Below are 23,895 nucleotides of genomic sequence, written 5' to 3' on the forward strand. Positions count from 1 at the left end.
ACAAGTCGAAGTAAACCATTGGGGAGAGTGGGGCTTGCTATAAAATTTATGCATGGGAACATGTGCTTCAATTGCTGTTTTGAACCATTCAGTGGTCTCATTTGCGCACTGTTCAGCAGGAAGAGAAAAAAATATTTCCCCATGGGGCATCTCTGATAAGATCTCTGATGGCTTCCCAGTCAGCCTTTTTATAATATCTCGTTGTTTTGAGCACTGGCTCTTCAGTTTTGGGTCTAGAATTTAGGGCGATTTCTACCATTATCACTGCATAGTCAGTGTTCTTGAGTGGGCTGTCAGCATTTGTTATACAAACAAAAAAGTAAAAAACAGATCTAGAAGTGATGCGTGTTGTTCTTGCTGGTCAGGGAAACGGGTTGGAAACATAACCATTTGTGATAGGGAGTGAGATATAGCAAAACTATGTGTTGAGCTGGCCGCTGCATCTGTGTGAGTAGAGAACCAAGCCAGTTTTTTGGTGAACATTAAAGTCACCAAATACATGTACTTGTGCACTAGTGTCGAGGGAGAGTGCTGTGTCTATGCTGTCAGAGACTTTGTTTATTATGGTGCAGTCCTGGGTCGAGGGAGAGCGGTAGAGAAAATAAAAGTAGCTAATGTTATGCTATAAATTTGATCGTTTAGTTTGAAATAACACTTTTCTTGCTAAATTGAATGGATTAAATTCAATGGATTCTTTCTTTAAACTAGTTTCATACTTAGAAATAACTACAAAAGTCATATGAGACCTTCATCCCAAGCATTACTATTTTTTTTAGGAGGAGCAAATTTATTGCCTGTCAACTAACACGTGAGGGAGGGTTGAAAGCACTTTGAACGAAATTGACTTTTATTACTTCCTAACACTTTAAATAGACACAACCACCACTGCACCATTTTCACTTTTTTTTCTTTTCTTATATTACAATCAGGATTTTATTTGCTGTTAGGATACAAAAGAACACAGCATTTTATGTTATTTACATTTTGTCACAACGTTTAAAGGTAATGGGATGCCATCCTCCCAGTCATTATCTCCTCCTTTGGGAAAGCAGGTTTCTTGTCTGTCGTCTGTGGTGCTGTCATCTGTGAGGAGTAACAACAGAACCAATAATACATTTTTGAATGGAATTGATTTTAAGTTATTAATTAGCTTTTAACGGTTCTGTTATTCTTGCTGAGATCATCATTCCAGAGATTAATGTTTCATTTATAAATTTAATATTTACAGAACATTACAATTAAAATGCATAGCTAATTAAAAATGAATAAAAATGCTTATAAGGGGTTCAAAGGCGAATGCATTACTTTCTTGGATTCTTCAATTTTCCGGGCATCGCTCATACGCAGATCCTGCTAGTATTCGATAATTTAATTTTCATCTATAAATGTAATAAATACAAAACACAACTTCATATAAACTGTCAGTTTTATTTTATTATTACATAGTTGATTTTCGAAAGTTTTGGTGATTAAAATGAAGACAAAAATGAGTTACCCATAAAGATGACGGGGCTGAAAGAAAATGAAAGAAAATAATAATTATAATCAGAATGTAACAAAATATTTTTTAAGTATGAAAGATACGGAGAACAAGAAAATATATAATATAAATGAGTTAGTTGATGCAAAAAAGATTGTTGTAAATATTGTTCATTTTTTTATTTCCCTCATCTTAATTTGATTTAGACCACGGTTTTCTTCTTGCTCAATTAATTTATTGACAAGAAAAAGAAAAAAAAAATGAAATTTACCATACAATTAATGTTTTTCTAACAGAGTGATATACTGTCTAATCAAGTTGAAATAATATTAAAAGAAAAATAATCTCATGAAATATTTAGAATTTCATTTGTATATCCCTGTTATATATTGTAGGTGATCTATCCATCTATACTCCTATAAATTCGTTTTGCTTTTGTGTGTATTGATATTCATATTAAAAACCCTCTTTTCTATTTATATATATAAATAAATAGAAAAGAGGGGTTTTAATATGAATATCAATACACATAAAAGAAAAACGAATTTATAGAAGTATAAATATATTTCATTAAATATTAAAATGAGATTATTGATTAAAATAAAGGATAAATAATAATAATAATAATAATAATAATAATAATAATAATAATAATAATAATAATAATAATAAATAAATAACATTTCAAATATTAAAAACAGATATTTACGTAATGTATCCCTTGTGATTATCTGAGTTACTACTTGAAATCTTTAAACATTACTTGCAGATAAATTGAGATTGCAATATGAATAAATACATTCGAAGCAATTATTACAATGATTCAGAAATGTTATGTAGACAATTAACTAATATTGGACACGTTGTCATTATTATCGATGGTTGAAGTTATTTTCAAATTTCCAATTTTAAAAAATTAATTTATGTCATAAAAGAAGAATAGAAGAATCATGAGAAGGGGCACAAAGAAGAATCACTTTGTATTTTTTCTCCCATAGAAATATTTATGAAACAATTAGTAAAAGAAAAAAGGGACAGATAATAATAATAATAATAATAATAATAATAATAATAATAATAACAATAATAATAATAATAATAATAATAATAATAATAATAATAATTATAACAAAAAAAAAGTATTAATATATCTTTTGGTTGACCTTTTTTCAAAGTAACCATCAACAACAAAAGGAATAGTGATTAAAATCATGGTCAAAAGACCATGAATAATTATCAAAGGTAAAAGAAAAGGGAGAAAAAAAGAGGGAAGAGAAATTCTTAATGTACATCCATAAGTTCTAAATTGTGAGTGTACTCGTTTTGTTTGCAAAGAGACGGTTGTTGTAAATTTGTAGCAATCACTTTGAAAATTATAGATGAGTCTTTAAATGTGAACTGTGCAAAGTACCCTCCAGTGCAAACCTGACACTGCAATAAATGGTTACCAATTATCAACTCATGAACACCTGGATATTAGCCATTGCATATCAAAGGAGAGATGTGTTGAGAAATTCTCACCTCCAAGCGCTCGATGATATACCCCATATAGTTAGCCTCATACTGACCATTAAAATGATAAAGTGATTATGTTATATTGAGTGGAGAGGATACCATCCTTCTGAAAAGAGGGGAAAGCACTTCTAGTCCTGAACAACATTCAAACTTTTGTTGCAAAGAAATATGAAACAGCTGAAGAAATTAACTTTTAATACCAATTCATGGGAGCTTCACATAAACAAGACCTTTTTGTGGTCTGAAAAATTTTTCAGCTTTTAAGGCTGCAATTTTGTTCTTCAATAGTTTACAAAGGATAACCATTAGTAATGGGATGATTCCAATATTTTCCCCGATTACGATACAATTACCGATTCTGATTCCGATTCTTTATAAATCTCTAAATATATTTTTCTGATTCCCGATTCTGATTCCGATTAATCGTCCAAACACTAATAACCATTGGATAAGGAAATTTCAGTTTGAAGCTCTGCATTGCCAAGTATCGTTATCATTTTCTTGATATAATTACTGTGGTCCAGAATGACGAATCCTGAGCATTTGTCTGGTTTAGTAATGTAAATGTCCTTATTGGACAAGGGCTATAATGGCCTTTAAGTTATTGGCCTGCAACACAAAGAATTTTGAGTCAATCGGGCTATTTATAAAACTATGGGTGAGATCAATGACATGCTCTTAGCCATGCTGTTTTCTCAGATGAAGAGAGTACATGTTTCTCCAGTTGTAGATACGCCATTTCAAAATGAGCAAACACTTCCACTTTATTAATAAATGAAAGAGGTGTGCTAAAATGAAGACTATGTGAGAGAACAACTCTATCATTATCTTACAAGGAATATTTAGACAGACTATGTCTTTCATTAGTCTGACCTGCACCAAACTTCCTATTAATAAGAAAACTCCAAAAGCTGTGAATTTTTGAGGTACATCTGACTTTCTGCAAAATATCACTAGATGAAAAATATATCTAGGGGTCATATTTTGTCAAAAAATGACAACATGATCTGACAAGACTTCACAACTGGTCATATTGGCTTTTAATAGAAGCTCAAACTGCAGATAAATGGATAATTTAGTCTAAAAAAAATTGTTCAATACTTACTGTATTCTTAACTTTCAAGGCATATCTAAAGATATAACTTGGTAAGACATGATTCACTAAACAACCCTAGAGAAAAGACACTTTGGATTGAAGAGAAATAATCTTAACCCTCAATCAAATTAGCTCATTTAACCTCTTTACAATAGAATACCGAACCTCCTCAAATATTTGAATAGGTTTTTGTAGGTACCAAATTTTAATAGATAATTCTTTTTAGTTGTGTCTTTTTATTATCATCTGCCCTCTTTTTCTTTTGCTAATTGTTTTTAAACCTCTCTATGGGAGAAAAGATTCAAAGAGATTCTTCATTCCTCTTCTTCCGATCCTCGATTCTTTCTTTGTAACATAAATTAATAAAAATTAAAAAAAATTAACCTCAATCATTGATAATAAATGGCAATGTGTTGAATATTATTTAATTGCTTACTAAAATTCTGTACTTACAAAAATCTGTTTACATATTTGATGATAAGGTACAATGTAACTATTAAGTAAGTATACTTTTAGTAAGTCTTTTATCTTAGCCAAAAGAAGTTTGCCATCGAAGATATAATTTTAAGATTTTTGAGGAATTCTATCCTTACAAAATATCCTCGAGTAGAATAATTCAATTCTAAACTAATATTTCTTTAATGTAAAATCTATTATACAAAAAACTTACCCGATAATAGCAAGATCGTTTGGTGCAAACAACTTGTTTACCAAGACATATGCAGACATTGCATCCATTTGTACTTCGGAAAAATTCTCCTGTTTTGTACGAATGTCTATTGTAAAAACATCCAGAAGGAGGACAAGCCATTTTGGTACATGCTACATTTCCATTTGTGCAGATACATGTGTTACAGGAATCTTTAAATGATTGAGAATGTTTATATACATTTCCTTTGTAGGTGCATTGATTATTATTACATATATTTTCTGTACATTTCATTTTACCATTGCTCTGACATGAACAAACATTACATTCGTCATTCACCGTGTGTCCAATCATTAAATTTTGTCCTTTGTAAACACACATGTTATTTCCACAGTTGTTTGAAGTACACTGTACTTTGCCAGTACTATAACAGACACATGAATTGCAATCATCTTTAAAGTTTTCACCGAAATCATAAAATCTCCCTTTGTAAGTACATTGCTTTGTACAAACATTGTTCGTACATTGTACATTTCCACTTGAAGTACATTGGCATTTATTGCAGGAATCTTCAAACATCTCTCCGATTGTATATTTTTTATTCTTATACTCACACTGAATTGGACACGCATCATTACTACATTGAATATTTCCACCAGTACGACAACTACATGTTTTACAACCATCAGTGAATGTTTGCCCAACCTGATAGGTTTTTCCATTAACAGAGCAAGTTCCACCACATTGGCTTTGGTCACATTGAACTGTTCCTCCACTACCACATGTACATTTTTTGCAACCATCATTAAACATCTGGCCACTGTTGTAGGTCTGTCCATTATAAGAACAAGTTACTGAACACCGGCTTGAGTCACATTGAACAGATCCTCCATTGTAACAAGTGCATTCTTTACATCCATCATTAAATTTCTGTCCAGTCTGGTAGGTGTTTCCATTATAAGAGCAAGTTCCACCACATTGGCTTTGGTCACATTGAACTGTTCCTCCACTACCACATGTACATTTTTTGCATCCATCATTAAACATCTGGCCACTGTTGTAGGTCTGTCCATTATAAGAACAAGTTACTGAACACCGGCTTGAGTCACATTGAACAGATCCTCCATTGTAACAAGTGCATTCTTTACATCCATCATTAAATTTCTGTCCAGTCTGGTAGGTGTTTCCATTATAAGAGCAAGTTCCACCACATTGGCTTTGGTCACATTGAACTGTTCCTCCACTACCACATGTACATTTTTTGCATCCATCATTAAACATCTGGCCACTGTTGTAGGTCTGTCCATTATAAGAACAAGTTACTGAACACCGGCTTGAGTCACATTGAACAGATCCTCCATTGTAACAAGTGCATTCTTTACATCCATCATTAAATTTCTGTCCAGTCTGGTAGGTGTTTCCATTATAAGAGCAAGTTCCACCACATTGGCTTTGGTCACATTGAACTGTTCCTCCACTACCACATGTACATTTTTTGCATCCATCATTAAACATCTGGCCACTGTTGTAGGTCTGTCCATTATAAGAACAAGTTACTGAACACCGGCTTGAGTCACATTGAACAGATCCTCCATTGTAACAAGTGCATTCTTTACATCCATCATTAAATTTCTGTCCAGTCTGGTAGGTGTTTCCATTATAAGAGCAAGTTCCACCACATTGGCTTTGGTCACATTGAACTGTTCCTCCACTACCACATGTACATTTTTTGCAACCATCATTAAACATCTGACCACTGTTGTAGGTCTGTCCATTATAAGAACAAGTTACTGAACACCGGCTTGAGTCACATTGAACAGATCCTCCATTGTAACAAGTGCATTCTTTACATCCATCATTAAATTTCTGTCCAGTCTGGTAGGTGTTTCCATTATAAAAGCAAGTTCCACCACATTGGCTTTGGTCACATTGAACTGTTCCTCCACTACCACATGTACATTTTTTGCATCCATCATTAAACATCTGGCCACTGTTGTAGGTCTGTCCATTATAAGAACAAGTTACTGAACACCGGCTTGAGTCACATTGAACAGATCCTCCATTGTAACAAGTGCATTCTTTACATCCATCATTAAATTTCTGTCCAGTCTGGTAGGTGTTTCCATTATAAGAGCAAGTTCCACCACATTGGCTTTGGTCACATTGAACTGTTCCTCCACTACCACATGTACATTTTTTGCATCCATCATTAAACATCTGGCCACTGTTGTAGGTCTGTCCATTATAAGAACAAGTTACTGAACACCGGCTTGAGTCACATTGAACAGATCCTCCATTGTAACAAGTGCATTCTTTACATCCATCATTAAATTTCTGTCCAGTCTGGTAGGTGTTTCCATTATAAGTGCAAGTTCCACCACATTGGCTTTGATCACATTGAACTGTTCCTCCACTACCACATGTACATTTTTTGCATCCATCATTAAACATCTGGCCACTGTTGTAGGTCTGTCCATTATAAGAACAAGTTACTGAACACCGGCTTGAGTCACATTGAACAGATCCTCCATTGTAACAAGTGCATTCTTTACATCCATCATTAAATTTCTGTCCAGTCTGGTAGGTGTTTCCATTATAAGAGCAAGTTCCACCACATTGGCTTTCATCACATGTAGCAAATCCTTTATCATTGCACGTGCATTTCTTGCATCCATCATTAAATCTTTCAAAGATTTTATATGTGTTACCATTGTAGCTACATGTACATGGTTTATTTGTACATTGTGGAATTCCATTAGTATCACATTGGCAAGTGTTACAATCATCTTGGAATTGTACACCAGTTTTGTGCGTTACACCTTTGTATGTACAAGTGCATCGATTATTAGTACACTGGACTTTACCATCGTTTTGGCAAGTACATGTATTGCAATCATCCATAAATTGGTTACCTGACTTGTAAGTTCTTCCTTTATAGGTGCAGTCCTGTGCACAAATCTTTGATGTACAAACCACACGCCCGTCGCTACCACATGTGCAGGTGTTACATTCTTGTTGGAAAGTCTGACTGATACGATATATATTTCCATTGTAGCTACATGTACACGGTTTATTTGTACATTGTGGAATTCCATTAGTATCACATTGGCAAGTGTTACAATCATCTTGGAATTGTACACCAGTTTTGTGCGTTACACCTTTGTATGTACAAGTGCATCGATGATTAGTACACTGGACTTTACCATCGTTTTGGCAAGTACACGTATTGCAATCATCCATAAATTGGTTACCTGACTTATAAGTTCTTCCTTTATAGGTGCAGTCTTGTGCACAAATCTTTGATGTACAAACCACACGCCCGTCGCTACCACATGTGCAGGTGTTACATTCTTGTTGGAAAGTCTGACTGATACGATATATATTTCCATTGTAGCTACATGTACATGGTTTATTTGTACATTGTGGAATTCCATTAGTATCACATTGGCAAGTGTTACAATCATCTTGGAATTGTACACCAGTTTTGTGCGTTACACCTTTGTATGTACAAGTGCATCGATTATTAGTACACTGGACTTTACCATCGTTTTGGCAAGTACACGTATTGCAATCATCCATAAATTGGTTACCTGACTTGTAAGTTCTTCCTTTATAGGTGCAGTCTTGTGCACAAATCTTTGATGTACAAACCACACGCCCGTCGCTACCACATGTGCAGGTGTTACATTCTTGTTGGAAAGTCTGACTGATACGATATATATTTCCATTGTAGCTACATGTACATGGTTTATTTGTACATTGTGGAATTCCATTAGTATCACATTGGCAAGTGTTACAATCATCTTGGAATTGTACACCAGTTTTGTGCGTTACACCTTTGTATGTACAAGTGCATCGATTATTAGTACACTGGACTTTACCATCGTTTTGGCAAGTACACGTATTGCAATCATCCATAAATTGGTTACCTGACTTGTAAGTTCTTCCTTTATAGGTGCAGTCCTGTGCACAAATCTTTGATGTACAAACCACACGCCCATCGCTACCACACGTGCAGGTGTTACATTCTTGTTGGAAAGTTTGACTGATACGATATATATTTCCATTGTAGCTGCATGTACATGGTTTATTTGTACATTGTGGAATTCCATTAGTATCACATTGGCAAGTGTTACAATCATCTTGGAATTGTACACCAGTTTTGTGCGTTACACCTTTGTATGTACAAGTGCATCGATTATTAGTACACTGGACTTTACCATCGTTTTGGCAAGTACACGTATTGCAATCATCCATAAATTGGTTACCTGACTTGTAAGTTCTTCCTTTATAGGTGCAGTCCTGTGCACAAATCTTTGATGTACAAACCACACGCCCGTCGCTACCACATGTGCAGGTGTTACATTCTTGTTGGAAAGTCTGACTGATACGATATATATTTCCATTGTAGCTACATGTACATGGTTTATTTGTACATTGTGGAATTCCATTAGTATCACATTGGCAAGTGTTACAATCATCTTGGAATTGTACACCAGTTTTGTGCGTTACACCTTTGTATGTACAAGTGCATCGATTATTAGTACACTGGACTTTACCATCGTTTTGGCAAGTACACGTATTGCAATCATCCATAAATTGGTTACCTGACTTGTAAGTTCTTCCTTTATAGGTGCAGTCCTGTGCACAAATCTTTGATGTACAAACCACACGCCCGTCGCTACCACATGTGCAGGTGTTACATTCTTGTTGGAAAGTCTGACTGATACGATATATATTTCCATTGTAGCTGCATGTGCATGGATTATTGGTACATTTCAGTGTTCCATCTGTTTGGCATGTGCACGTGTTACAATCCCTCATTACATTCTGCCCAACATTTATGCTTTGTCCATTATCATAACACACTGTATTACAAGCATCACTATTACAATTTACTTTGCCACTACTTAGACATGTACATTTTTTGCAACCATCATTGAACATCTGACCACTGTTGTAGGTCTGTCCATTATAAGAACAAGTTACTGAACACCGGCTTGAGTCACATTGAACAGATCCTCCATTGTAACAAGTGCATTCTTTACATCCATCATTAAATTTCTGCCCAGTCTGGTAGGTGTTTCCATTATAAGAGCAAGTTCCACCACATTGGCTTTGATCACATTGAACTGTTCCTCCACTACCACATGTACATTTTTTGCAACCATCATTAAACATCTGGCCACTGTTGTAGGTCTGTCCATTATAAGAACAAGTTACTGAACACCGGCTTGAGTCACATTGAACAGATCCTCCATTGTAACAAGTGCATTCTTTACACCCATCATTAAATTTCTGTCCAGTCTGGTAGGTGTTTCCATTATAAGAGCAAGTTCCACCACATTGGCTTTGGTCACATTGAACTGTTCCTCCACTACCACATGTACATTTTTTGCAACCATCATTAAACATCTGACCACTGTTGTAGGTCTGTCCATTATAAGAACAAGTTACTGAGCACCGGCTTGAGTCACATTGAACAGATCCTCCATTGTAACAAGTGCATTCTTTACATCCATCATTAAATTTCTGTCCAGTCTGGTAGGTGTTTCCATTATAAGAGCAAGTTCCACCACATTGGCTTTGGTCACATTGAACTGTTCCTCCACTACCACATGTACATTTTTTGCATCCATCATTAAACATCTGGCCACTGTTGTAGGTCTGTCCATTATAAGAACAAGTTACTGAACACCGGCTTGAGTCACATTGAACAGATCCTCCATTGTAACAAGTGCATTCTTTACACCCATCATTAAATTTCTGTCCAGTCTGGTAGGTGTTTCCATTATAAGAGCAAGTTCCACCACATTGGCTTTGGTCACATTGAACTGTTCCTCCACTACCACATGTACATTTTTTGCAACCATCATTAAACATCTGACCACTGTTGTAGGTCTGTCCATTATAAGAACAAGTTACTGAGCACCGGCTTGAGTCACATTGAACAGATCCTCCATTGTAACAAGTGCATTCTTTACATCCATCATTAAATTTCTGTCCAGTCTGGTAGGTGTTTCCATTATAAGAGCAAGTTCCACCACATTGGCTTTGGTCACATTGAACTGTTCCTCCACTACCACATGTACATTTTTTGCATCCATCATTAAACATCTGACCACTGTTGTAGGTTTGACCATTATAAGAACAGGTTACTGAACACTGGCTTGAGTCACATTGAACAGATCCTCCATTGTAACATGTACATCTCTTGCAGCCATCATTGAATGTTTCTCCTATCTGATATGATTTGTCATTGAATCTGCAAGCTTGATTATTGCATGCGTCATTAATGCATTGAACAATACCAAAATTTGCACAGGTACATTTTTTACAACCATCATCAAAATTTTCTCCTGCTTGATATGTTTTACCAGAATATGTACATGTTCCTGTACACTGACTTGCATCACACTGTATTTTCCCCTCATTTCCACAGATGCATTTCTTACATGCATCATTAAATTTTTCTCCAACCTTGTATGTTTGACCATTAAAAACACATTGCCCAATGTTGCAATCATTTTTGGTACATTCTACATTGCCAGTAGATTTGCATGTGCATGTATTACAATCATCTTTGAATATTTGATCGATGTCGTATTGCTTAAATTTGTATGTGCATTTTTTCTGGCAATAGGCGTTTGTACATTGCATTATCCCAGAAAAATCACAAGTACATGCACTGCAATCATCTCGGATTGTTTCACCTGTTGCGTACGTTTTTCCTTTGTATGTACAAGTACCATTTGTGGGACATATAAATTTAGTACAATCTGGGATACCATTCGGCCCACACCGACACATATTACAATCAATTTGGAAAAATTCATCTATTTTATATTCTTTGCCTTTATGTTTGCAGGTTTTTTTCCCATTTTCACATGGTATATTTGTACATTTTGCTTTACCATAGTGACATATACATGTATTACAATCGTCGGTAAATGCTTGTCCAGAAGAATAAGTTTGTCCATTATAGGTACATCCATTTGTATTTACTGGGGGACATAATTTATATGTGCAACCTATAGCACCATCAGAACCACAAACACAAGTGTTGCAACCATCGCTACTCATAAAAGTTTCTCCGAATTGGTAGAATTTTCCATCAACTTGACAGTTGGCTGCAAGAAAAAGATATTTAAGAGTTTTCGTTAACATTTGAATGTTTGAGAATTGAAAACTTTATTAAAAATGCAATTTAAAAACGTTTTCAGGTAAAAACATGAAATTCGTTTTAAATTCAAAAAGTATAAATTCATATAAAAATCCTAGTAGATTTTTTAATAAAAGTCAAAAAATACTTTAGAATTTATTTATGTTATTACATTTATTGTTAAGTTCTATTAAATATCAAATCAAATCACATCAAATTTATTAGCAAATATAGTTCATTGGAACCAGCCATGTAAATAGAAGAGGTGTACATCTATATACCGTCTGAATTAAAGTCAACTTTAATCCTGGATATGATAGACATCGTAAGTATTTCTGGTAGACTGTTCCACAAAGCAGAATCACGGACTAGGTATACTGCCTTTCTTCTAAGGAGATGAAAATTGCTATGGTAATTCTTTGTTGGGTTTCATGGAAACTATAACTTTACTCTGGATGAAAATCTCAGAAGATATATTAAATTACGGTTAATGTCTTTTAAATGTATCAATCAATTCCAAGTCCAGTCCTTAGTAAACTGTAAGCTCTCTCACTTGACTACTCTGTGTTTCGTGAATATATGATAACTCGTTTCTTTGTTAGTTATCTGATGTCACAGTACTAGGTCAATTCCAAATTATTATTTTTGTCATTAACATTCCTTGGCTTTTAAAGCCATTTATAACAATTTTATTCTGTTTAATTTGCATTCTAATGTCCTTTGTTAATTTTGATATTTTATTTTGTAACATTTTTCTGCATTGAAATATTTTATATTGCATAACACTTGAACATATTGCAATACTATATTTTGTTTTCTCACTCCGCCCTCCAGCAACCTGCCGCTGCTCGAGAGTCACAATATCCAACAGATTAATGAACACAAAAAAGATTGCCAAGAGGTTATAGGTACAAAATTAAAGTTCAAAGGACAACTAAATTGTAAAACACACACACACACACACATATATATATATATATATATATATATATATATATATATTACCTACTTATTAATTATATTATCTATCATTTATAATTAACAGATCTCATATCGTGCTAATTCTATAGATGGTCTACTTATTTCAGTGGAGGGTTTTTTTTAAACTGTTCATCTCCCCTTGCTATGCATTGCTGTTCCTACAGCAATGCATAGCAATACTGCTTTTGTTCGATTTTGTAGACAATGGACGATTACTTCATTTACATTATATCAATAGTGGTGTGGCACTATTGTTACATGTGCCACTGCGTTGTCACTACCCCCATAGCCAGAAGGTGATTTAGTCACTCGCAGAAGGATACAGAGGAAGAGACAACAATGCGATTCACCATTGCTCATTCTCTTTTTCGGCTGGCAAGCATGAGGTGAGCACAATTGTTTTCTTTCCGGAAAGGGGGAGACACCCATTCTTCCCAAGCACTAGTTAAGAATAGCTAAGTACGGTAAAAGTTAAATTGTTATAAATTATTTTTTAATTGTAATATATTGTAATATTTTTTGTAAAATAAAACAGCTAAGATTCTTTTATATATATTACAATCTGTTGTGTGTTGTTTGATCTGCTTCAAGGTCCACCACCTTCCTAGCCAGAACCCAACTTCAAGAAGTCATACTCACAGAATGGAGAAGCAGTCCAGAAAAAGCCACACCCAATTCCAGGTATGCCTTCATTCTTTAAAAAAGACTTCCTTGTGACCATTGGGCAGTCACACGTGTGACCGACCCATATTGTTATATTAATGCAATTGTCGCGGTTTCAAAATCGCCACCTCCATTTTTTCTTTCTTTCTTTGCCCCCGCTGTTCTCTTCGCCTTTCCCTTACCTTAAAGAATGCGTGCGATTGGCTAACGTGAGCTAACATATAAACAGTATCCGGGTTAAGTGAATACATTGACCATCCCTTTTTCTTTTCTTCATCGATTTCGCTATGCATGTCGGAATTCAAATATATCAACAAAACGCCAATAAAACAGGCAATTGACTTTTTACTTTTAGATGAAATTAATTTAAATGGAATCATCAAACTCCCAAGCTACATTTGATTGTATAAATTTCGTTCTAGAATTAATTAGAGTCGTTTGTTTGTCTTATTGGGAGCGCCGCCTCTAACACCACGCTGGCCAAATGAATACAGCCATCCTCGGTCCAACCGGGTCAGTTTTGGCCGGGCGGGGGAGGAGGCTCCCAAAATGGCGACATTGACGCTACCACTCACGTCAACCAAACCCACCAGTGGAAAGGATTCTCAAACACGCCTACTCTTTTGTTAGACAGAAACTGCAAAGAGAAAAAAATCCTTATCGATATTTGCGCTTCTTATATTATCGTAATTCAACCAGAGAAAAATCATAATGTGGTCACACGAGATTGCACACAATGGCTTGCAAACGGTAAATATATTGAAATGTACGGTTCGACCCCAGTAAACGAGACCGCGGTATATAAAAAAAACAAACAAAACAAAATAAAAAATATATACAAACACAGCAAAACTAAACGCCCGTAAGTTGATCTTCATAGTACTGACGTTAAACAGCCTATCAGAGATGCAGATAGATTTTACATAATACAATATCATGCCTAGTTGACAAACAAATTGAGCTCTCGGTAAAAGGGAAGACTTTTGGCATTCCACGTTTGGTATTAGAACGCAAAATGTTCAATACGCATATCTAATTAAGGAATTTCTCGAACAAACTAAACCTTATTTCTCACACTGATGAAATCAAGTGAAACACCATATCAGAATAAGCGGTGCACGGGTTCAGATGAAATCAAGACGATATGCCTAGAATAAACTAAAATAGCAAAAATAAAATTTCAGTACTTGCTAGATTTGGACATCATACAACTAACAGCACATGGTCATCAACGTTACACATAGTCACAAAGAAATATGGAAATGGCCGGAAGCCATGCGCTGACTATCACGTGCTTAACACGACCTCCGTATTCACTGTCATGCACATGGTAAGCAAGCAATATCTGTTAAAAAACCAGACTGATTAATGAGGGCTTTAAAAACATTAAAAACTTAACAAAAAAATGCACTGAAAAAGGAACAATTTATACTGAAACTGAACTAATTGATGTTGAATGAATATTAAGAAAAAGAGAAACAAGAATTAATTTAAAAAAGAAAAGTTGTGTCGTTTCTATGTTTTGTGAATTTTAAAGATTCGTTTATCATTTTAATTGAACAATTTGGAAACATTTTCTTTGCATATTCAAATAAATCATTATACGTGTGCGTGTGTGTGTGTGTGAACGAGAAAATGAATGATGGAAATGAAAACTGATAAAAAAAGAAGAAAAAAAGAAAACAGACTGAAGTCTGTAAACTTTTTTTTCACATTAAAAACAACGCAAAATGGAAATGCGCCAGCCAGTTAGACTATATAAATAAAAGTTTTCTGCAGACATAGTCATGTTTTTGAAAATGACAAAATTCTTGCTGATGTTAGGACTTATTACTGTCCGAACGATCTACGAACCTTTTGATTTTGAAACCATTGTTTTCGTGCAAAGCAAACATACTTCCTACAGAATTCGTCTAAAGACAACCCCACAGAATTAAAAGTTATTTTTGTTTTCAACAGACAAAAATTCACAGGCACATTAAAAATAATCTCGAACAATTTTCTCCTCCAGATTTACATTTTTCTCACGTCCATATCGACATAGTCAGATTTTTACCTACGTCTGACGAACATAACTCTATACTGATGACGATAGACAGATTTACTCGGTGGTCTGCAGTATTAGCTATAATAGATGTTTCTTCCGAAAGCATTACTAAATCTTGGTGGAAGAATTAATCGTAAATTTCGGAGTACAACTCTATATTATAACTGACAGGGGTTCCCAATTCCAGTTAGCTATATGCAAAGAGCTAGTGTAAGTACCAGGTGTAAATCACATCAAGACTATAATCTTTATTCGAATGTCATTTGTTAAGAGATTCCATATGCAATTAAAAGTTTCATTACTAACTCAACCAGACCCTGCTAGACGGAACGAAGATTTATCTTGTAATATAATTTCAATGAAAACATCATAGTCGAGATGGAATACAGTACGACACTACGTCTCCCAGGCAAAATTTCCACGCAGAAACAGACAACTCTGAAAGATAAACAACATTTCATGCCCGAAACATTATGTTAAAAGTATTTTATACACCTACACGAACACAGCAACATGAGGCATATTTATTCTCTGACTTAAACAAAAGCAAATACATTTTCGTCCGTAGAGTTTTAGTAAAAACAAACTTTACTATCATACCACGACGGCCCTTACAAAGTTCTCCGAAGAGAAGTATTTTGTCATAAATAGTATTTTATCACATACGCACTCGCATGTGTGTAAAAGGTAATTTGTTAAACTAATGAGCGGATCATTAAGAATGTTGGAATATTTTCGCATATGTTAACGTTTTAAGGGTGCACATATATAATCAAAATTATTTTAAATCTATTTTTTATGATCGGATCATTATGAAAATTTAAATAAATTATGATTTTATGTAAACTTTATTATTTAAAGGGTGCGGTTATCTATAACTGTAATCGTCTCGAAGCCTTAAATCTCTTAAACTAATGAACGGATCATTAAAAATTTTGGAATATGTATTAAAAAATACTGTGAGGAACATAGGCACATTTTTATTTTTGAAAATAAATCTTAACATTTAGGGATGAATATATATAGCATTTTAATTTTTATTTTCTAAGGTAACTCACTATGAAAAAGTAAAGGGTTTCTCTTTGCCCTACCCCCACACCCATTCATTAATATATTTCTCTTTGTTTATTTCACTTTTTCTCGGAAACTATTGGGCTAATCTGTCTGATATTTTGTTATAAAATGTAGCGAATTAATTATTATGGTATCTGTTCGATGCACATTTACTCTGAAAAGTTTAGCATAAAACACATCTAAGTCAAAGACTTATAGCTTTTAAAATTCTAGTATATATATATATATATATATATATATATATATATATATATATATATATATATATATATATTAGAATACATAATTCTTAAATCATGTATACGCAGATATGATTATAAATTAGTATAATATACTGCATATGCATATATGAATATATATTTATGTATGAATATATAGCTATGCATTTCCATATTAAAACCAAATCGTCGTTAATGATTTAAATTTGGAACATTAGAGCTAAAGTATACAATTCTAGATTCTAAGGCCACTTTATTTATCTTTCAAAATACCAATGCAACTTAACAGCCTGTTTCGTCTACACGTGAACAACCAAATAAAGTGTAAAATATTAAATCCTCAAATTCCAATTTCGTATATAATTAATTAAATTTAAATATATAGAAAACAGAATGGGGTCCAATAACTAAGAGGAGCCTCACGTTTCTTTATTAAAACTATATTTATGAACTTTATAACAATGTAAGTATTGCTCTATGCTTTTTTCCAGATATTTCCGGACACGACTTTTGAAATTCTGAAGAGTTGCAAAACATCTAGAATTTATATCTTTAGATATGATTGTTCATGTCAAGTTATATGTATGTTTTGAAAGGCGAATAAAGAAACGGCAAATGAAACTTAATATAAGAAGATAAAATACACGATATATAATAAAATGAAATACTATAGAAACCGAATGTATGTAAAAGACAAAAGGAAAAAAAATCAAATACGGGACGAAATCATCAAAAACGAAAGATTTACCGGTTTCGTTCGAAACTACTTTTCGTTTTTGATTATTTCTTTGTGTGTTCAATTTATTTTTCTTGTTTTATATATATATATATATATATATATATATATATATATATATATATATATATATATATACTACCAAGGAAGCCCGGGATTGAATGATGAGCAGCGAATGTTCCACACCATACTTTTATTGTCAACTAAATCGGCTTAATTGCCCATTTTTGAATCAAATCTATTGATTGCCTGCTCTATCCACTATGGCGCACCGGGAGGAAACTTCACATGCATTCCCAGTGATTAGTTCACAATACATTATAGTCTATATTGCACTTGATTGATTATATAAAATTATTTTTATATAAAAGCTTGAATTAAAGTTTAAAATTCAAAAGCCAAGTATCATGGTTCAATTGTTTTCTAAACAGAAACATTAATTTCGAACGCTTTCCTGTATTATATAAAAAAAATTACTGTTAATTTTATACGCCGAGCCTTTCTGCTTGTGCGGTGATACATCTTTTCAAATACACTGCATGATGTTACTCTTTATAAAATGTTAATTTTGTTTAAAATCTGACTGTTCTATCTTTAATCGAATTTTTCGATTAGCGATTAAAGAATTTTGATACAAAACCTATCGAAGAAGACTTCCAGACACATAAAGGATATTTGTGTGAAATTACATAAAAATTGGCCCAGCCGTTTCGGAGTACATAAGGAACAAACTCACATACATGCACGCGTGCGAAATGTGCCTTATATATATATATATATATATATATATATATATATATATATATATATATATATATATATATATATATATATATATATATATATATACGAGAAACGCAACGCGATCGTAATAAGAGGTTCTATGAACACAAAAGAGATGTGAAAACTACTAACACACTTAATGCTATTTTCTGTCACATTATGGAGAATGATCACCATTTTGACTTTAATAATGCGACTCTCCTAAAACACATACACAATAAATCAACAAGCCGTTTAATCGAATCTGTTCTCATTTGCAAATCTACTAATACTATTAAGCAAAGATAAGGTTTTATCTAGATTTCTCTCTATCTGTCAAAAATCATTCTCAAGGAAAACAATTTACATACAAGATAAACCTAAATACGCCCTTCTTAATTTTTTTATATAATCTTTTTCAACCATCATAAACTGTATATATGTACATAAATGTTTAATTTACATAAAGACTCCTCTCCTATTAGTATATATAGCCCTAAACATTCGACCCTCTCGTCATTGACTATATGAGAAAGCCCACATAAGACAGGTGAAACGTCGAGCCTCTAGGTCTCTCCACCTCTATTTCAAATTTCATATATATATATGTGTGTGTGTGTGTGTGTGTGTGTGTGTGTGTGTATATATATATTGTATATACATATATATACATAAATATATATCTATATATGTATATAATACATACATAAATATATATATAAATATATATATACATATCTATATATACACACACACACACACATATATATGTGTGTGTGTATGTGTGTGTGTGTGTATACGGCACAGCAGAAAATATCCATAAGTTAATTGTGAGAAGTTAACATAGAATAAACAAATGGTTCAGTGATTCATGTTATATTTAATAATACTAGTATTCAAGTAAATAAAATATATAATAAGCAGAAGTTTTATTTATTAAATTCTAATTTTATTTTTTAAATAAAAAAATTGTTTCTAAAAACCTAAGGAAAATATTTATTTACAATATTTACATTAACTGTACAGAATGAAGCAATATGATACAACCAGAAAAAAAAAAGCAGAAAAAACGTCCAGGCATGAATAAGTTTAGTTTATTGTCTTTGTCACATTCAAAAGTGTAAAGCAAAGATGTTTAGTGCGTAGGAATAGTGAAATTTGTGAAACACAATACTATTGTTTACATGCCAAGACTAATTTCAGCTATCAGTTAAAAATGTTCTTTTCTTTTAAGAGATTTATGTGTCAGATGTTAATCGATTTTGTTATACTTAATTAAAAATTAATGTATTCATTTAATTGGTTTTCGTTATTTTAGCGGAAATATTATTGTCTATAACCTACCATAATTTATTTTATGAAATCTTAACAAAAGATCACTTCAGAAATTTCACAACATTGACATTTATTGAACGTGCGAAAGGTCTCTGAATAATAAGTGTTTTTAATACTCTGTTCTTAATTATCCTCAATTTGTAAATGAAAATACGATAATGATATTAATTTGAAATGTTTCTTAGTAAACCATTTTTGTCAATGTTTTTTGTTTGCTTATTTCTTTAGCACGATAACCTCCAAAGTTTTCGAATAGGGTGGGGCCATATTGCTGACTTTTTTTTAGAGCTAAAATAATAATAATAAAAATGATCTGGACATGTTTTATACTGTTTTGCTTATTAGTTCTCCAAAACTCTATTCTTTTAATCATTTTCTGAACATAATTTAGAATAATCACGCGGCATAGAAAAGGATAACGAGGACTTCTGTGTACACCTGCTTCTATCCCTGCATCTCATATTCCCATTTTAATTCCTACGTCCAATGTTCAAGTTCTAAATAAATTAAAATAAAGTAAAACATCCTGCTTTTTCCTGTTTATCGATATGCGGCAAGAACACAAACCCCACAATAGTATTGCAAACAAATCCTAATACAAAATAAGTATCACCATTGGTTTTCTTGTTAAAGTAAATAAGCAAATGTGCGTCTTGCCATGATATGGCTTTATTTTCAATTGCATCTCCTTAGATGAACAGACAGACATAACATGAATATAAATCATATAAAAACCGCCGTTAGTTGAGCCATGCATCAGCTAGTTTATAAATATGTCCTTGTTTGTGATTACACAGCCATGCACTCACAGGGCGGCTAAGATGAAATGACCGAAGGTTTTAAAGTATACTCTTGATTGGCCTATTTATTTTCGATAAAATAGTGAAAGTCACAAAATTACCATTTTAACACGAGCTGTGTAAGAGTCAAACAATAAAATTAAACAATAAAAGCAAACAATAAAAGTCACCGCCAAAAAGAACGATTAAATTATAGTAAATTATTGCATTTATTTTTTTATCAATGATATTTATTTTGGCCAAGAAACAAAGCCGCTCCCACTTATGGTGGATAAAGAAATGAATCCTCCATTTCTTTATTCCAGCAAAAAAGAGTGCGCACCAAGAGTGCGCTCTTATCAGAAAGGCAATATAATGATTTGATTGTAACGTTAAAATAATTATACCAAGAAAAGTAATAGATATTTACTTGCAGGTGGTCTGGAAGGTGTTGGCCAAACACAGAAATTATTGTTACAGAGAACGTCATTATAACCACGGCATTCGCATAAGGAACATCCGTCGTCATGGGTAAACGTTTGTCCACGATTAATCACCATTCCATTATGGAAACATATATGTGGGTTCGCTAAAATTAAAATAAAATTTTGTATACATTATTTCATAATTTACATATTCTGAATGTTTTATTTAAAATTTTGTAAGTTCAATTTTAAATGCGTCCTCTGTCTGTCTATCTGTCTGTTTGTCTGTCTCGTCTCAGTCTGTAAACGAATGTTCTTTGCTAAGCATATAAATAGAATGGACGCATTATTTTAAATATGTTTAATTATCTTTATAAGACACTCTGCTTGTTGACTGGCCTGTTTTTAATTTGAAAAAGCATTGCCGTCGATCTGTCACACTTAAGTTTTAAAATTTGAAAAGTTCAATTAAAAAGTGAGTTATTATTTAAATTAAAGTTTAGATGCAAAAGATTTGCATTATTGTTCATTTGTACCTCTACTCCCCCCCCAAAAAAAAACACTAATGTTTCGAACACGCTATGTACAAAACTCCAAAAAATCAAATATTAGTTATAAAATGTTGACAACCGACGAAACTTGTTATTAATTTTTTACTCACTCGAAGTACAGAATTTTCCATCGTTGAATAAACAGCAATCAAATCCTGAAAAAAAAAGAGTATAATATTATTTACAGAAGTTTTGCAAAAATATTTATGTGCAACCTGTTTTTTTTTTTAATTCTTACATGTAAAATACATTATCTCTGCAATTTGTCGAAAGTATAACTGCATTAAGTTTTACAATTTCTAAACTATCATAACTTGCTTTTCGAGTCAAACTGCAATCTTTTTTATGATGATTTTTAAAATCTGCTTATTTACTTTCAATTAAAAATTATGATTAAAAACGTATTTTTATGATCGGTTTTTTTCTTTCCAAAAATAGGACACTTTGGATCGGAACAAGAATTAAAATAACGACAGTCTGAAAAGAATTCTCTGAAGACCTGAAGAATTCTCTATTGACAAAACGACACAAAAAGTTTTGTATTAATAAATAAAACTATTTAAGATGTAATTTTATTATACATAAAAATTGCCTCGGTCTTGAATAATTTCCCATTTACTAACGAAGGCCAGGAAAGACCATCGTCCTAAATTTTCAATTCTAATGTCGGTTTTTAATGTAGGGAACATACTGGTCCCCACTCCAAAAATGTTGTACCTTATATTAAAAAAATGAATATTTATTTTCCCACATTTTTTTAAAAACAAAACTTTTCCTATATTAAATATAGACCTGGTGATAAAAACAACACAAGGGTTTTCTTACTTATAAATTAAAATGTTTACCAAAAAAATATATATAGCTATTAACATATATAAAAAAGTTTTGTTTAAATAGCTTTTTTTTTTAAATTGTAAAAAAAAAAAAAAATGCGCCTACATCAAAAACAAATCTTACTGGCGAAAGACCGAACAACTCGGTCTTTTGTCTTTATCCAAAAAAATGCCGTTTGGGAAGGTCAAGGTCAAATCAGTGGCGCCTGAAAGTTGTTCCTCTTGTTTCCCACGTTCACTGAGGTTCTTAAACTCTAATTGATCCTTATTTTCTACGAATTTGTTGGCGCAAATTATTTTCAATGCTTTCAACATTAAAATTACATTTTAGCCACAAATAGCATGCTTTTGCAAGTATACACTAACTGAGGGATAACATGTAGCCATTTTGTAAAAATACTATATGGCCGATCATAACATTCGAAAAGACATCAAGGGACACAACTCATAATTCATAATATGTAACCAAGGGCGATAACAGTCACATCTTTTAATAAAGGAGAATTACATCCCGTGTTGTCATAAAATTTAGAGTCTTTTTATCATTACTTTTTGGACTTTAATTCATCCAAACAAGTTGAGAAGTAACGAGCTGCTGTAAATTAGAGGTAATAACTACAGGGAGATTCTAAGTGGGGAGTTGAGCAGCGGATTGTTTATTTACATAACATTTAAATTTCTGCATATTGCCAGGGAAACAGAGGACAGGGGAGAATTCCGAAGGCTAGCAATTCGAGGAAAGCAATTACAATAGACAGATCGAGCACCTCTACAGATTTTCTTGATTGGCGGGTCGGTCGAGGGTATTTATGTCGAGGAGGTATACACAGCAAGTTTGTCGTAAAATGTAAATATACTAATTTCAGACACAACTGCTTGAAGAGGGCGTTCCTAAAAATCAGAAATAATAACTGTCCAAGGACAACCTAGCCTTTTTTTTTTTTTTAGCTAAGAAGGATCTAATTATCTATAATATAAATCTCACCTGTCTGTTTAAACGTATGTATGTATGTATGTATGTATGTATGTATGTATGTATGTATGCCTAAAACTTTCGACAGAGGCGACGCATTTTAACGAGATCGGTATCGTTTTGAAGCACGACCCTTCGGACGACAAATATCGAAAAATACGCTAAGAACGTAATTCCTTCACCCTCAACTGGGCACATTTCTGCAGGGAGGGATCGCTTTTTTCCCCGATATTTTTGAAAGTCATCCCCTTCTTTTCGATTGACTAGTCTTAATTTAAACATTCATGATTTCTGGTTTGGCGATGGGCGCAACAGCAAAGACATCACGTTTTTTCACGTTCTTTTCCTCCTTCATGGTACAGGTTCGATTCTGACTGCCTACTACCACTTTTTTTTTTTTTTTGCTCAACACACACTTCTAAACACCCGAGAAACGCCGGGCACCCAGACTAGTATTAAATAATCGTCTATTAAAATTGTGGGAATTAATTTTTATATGATGACTTTCATTTCAGATATCGTCAACGGCTTTGAATATATCAAAATAAAAAAATGCAATAGTGTAAAATATTAAATCGAAAATTTTAAAAACTCCATCTAAAAATTATTTAATTAC

General features: G+C 33.0%; 1 protein-coding gene across 2 annotated transcripts in view; it reads right to left on the bottom strand.

Moving 5' to 3' along the window:
• Positions 1-1,408: 1,408 nt before the first annotated feature.
• LOC145274758 (uncharacterized) overlaps positions 1,409-23,895 on the bottom strand; it is a 47,896-nt gene continuing 25,409 nt past the window's right edge. Inside the window, exons 3-6 of one of the 2 annotated variants that reach the window (XM_080127485.1) lie at positions 21,584-21,628; positions 20,928-21,086; positions 4,762-11,870; positions 1,409-1,512 (exon numbers count right to left, since the gene is read on the bottom strand). In XM_080127485.1, the coding sequence (XP_079983611.1) occupies positions 1,492-1,512; positions 4,762-11,870; positions 20,928-21,086; positions 21,584-21,628 (7,334 nt within the window). In that variant the 3' untranslated portion in view covers positions 1,409-1,491. The remainder of the gene's footprint in view (positions 1,513-4,761; positions 11,871-20,927; positions 21,087-21,583; positions 21,629-23,895) is intronic. The other variant, XM_080127509.1, reaches the window with a different exon arrangement.

Source organism: Euprymna scolopes, chromosome 1 (assembly GCF_053919585.1).
Source record: "Euprymna scolopes isolate OS-2025 chromosome 1, ASM5391958v1, whole genome shotgun sequence".
In the NCBI taxonomy this organism is placed as follows: Eukaryota; Metazoa; Mollusca; class Cephalopoda; order Sepiida; family Sepiolidae; genus Euprymna; species Euprymna scolopes.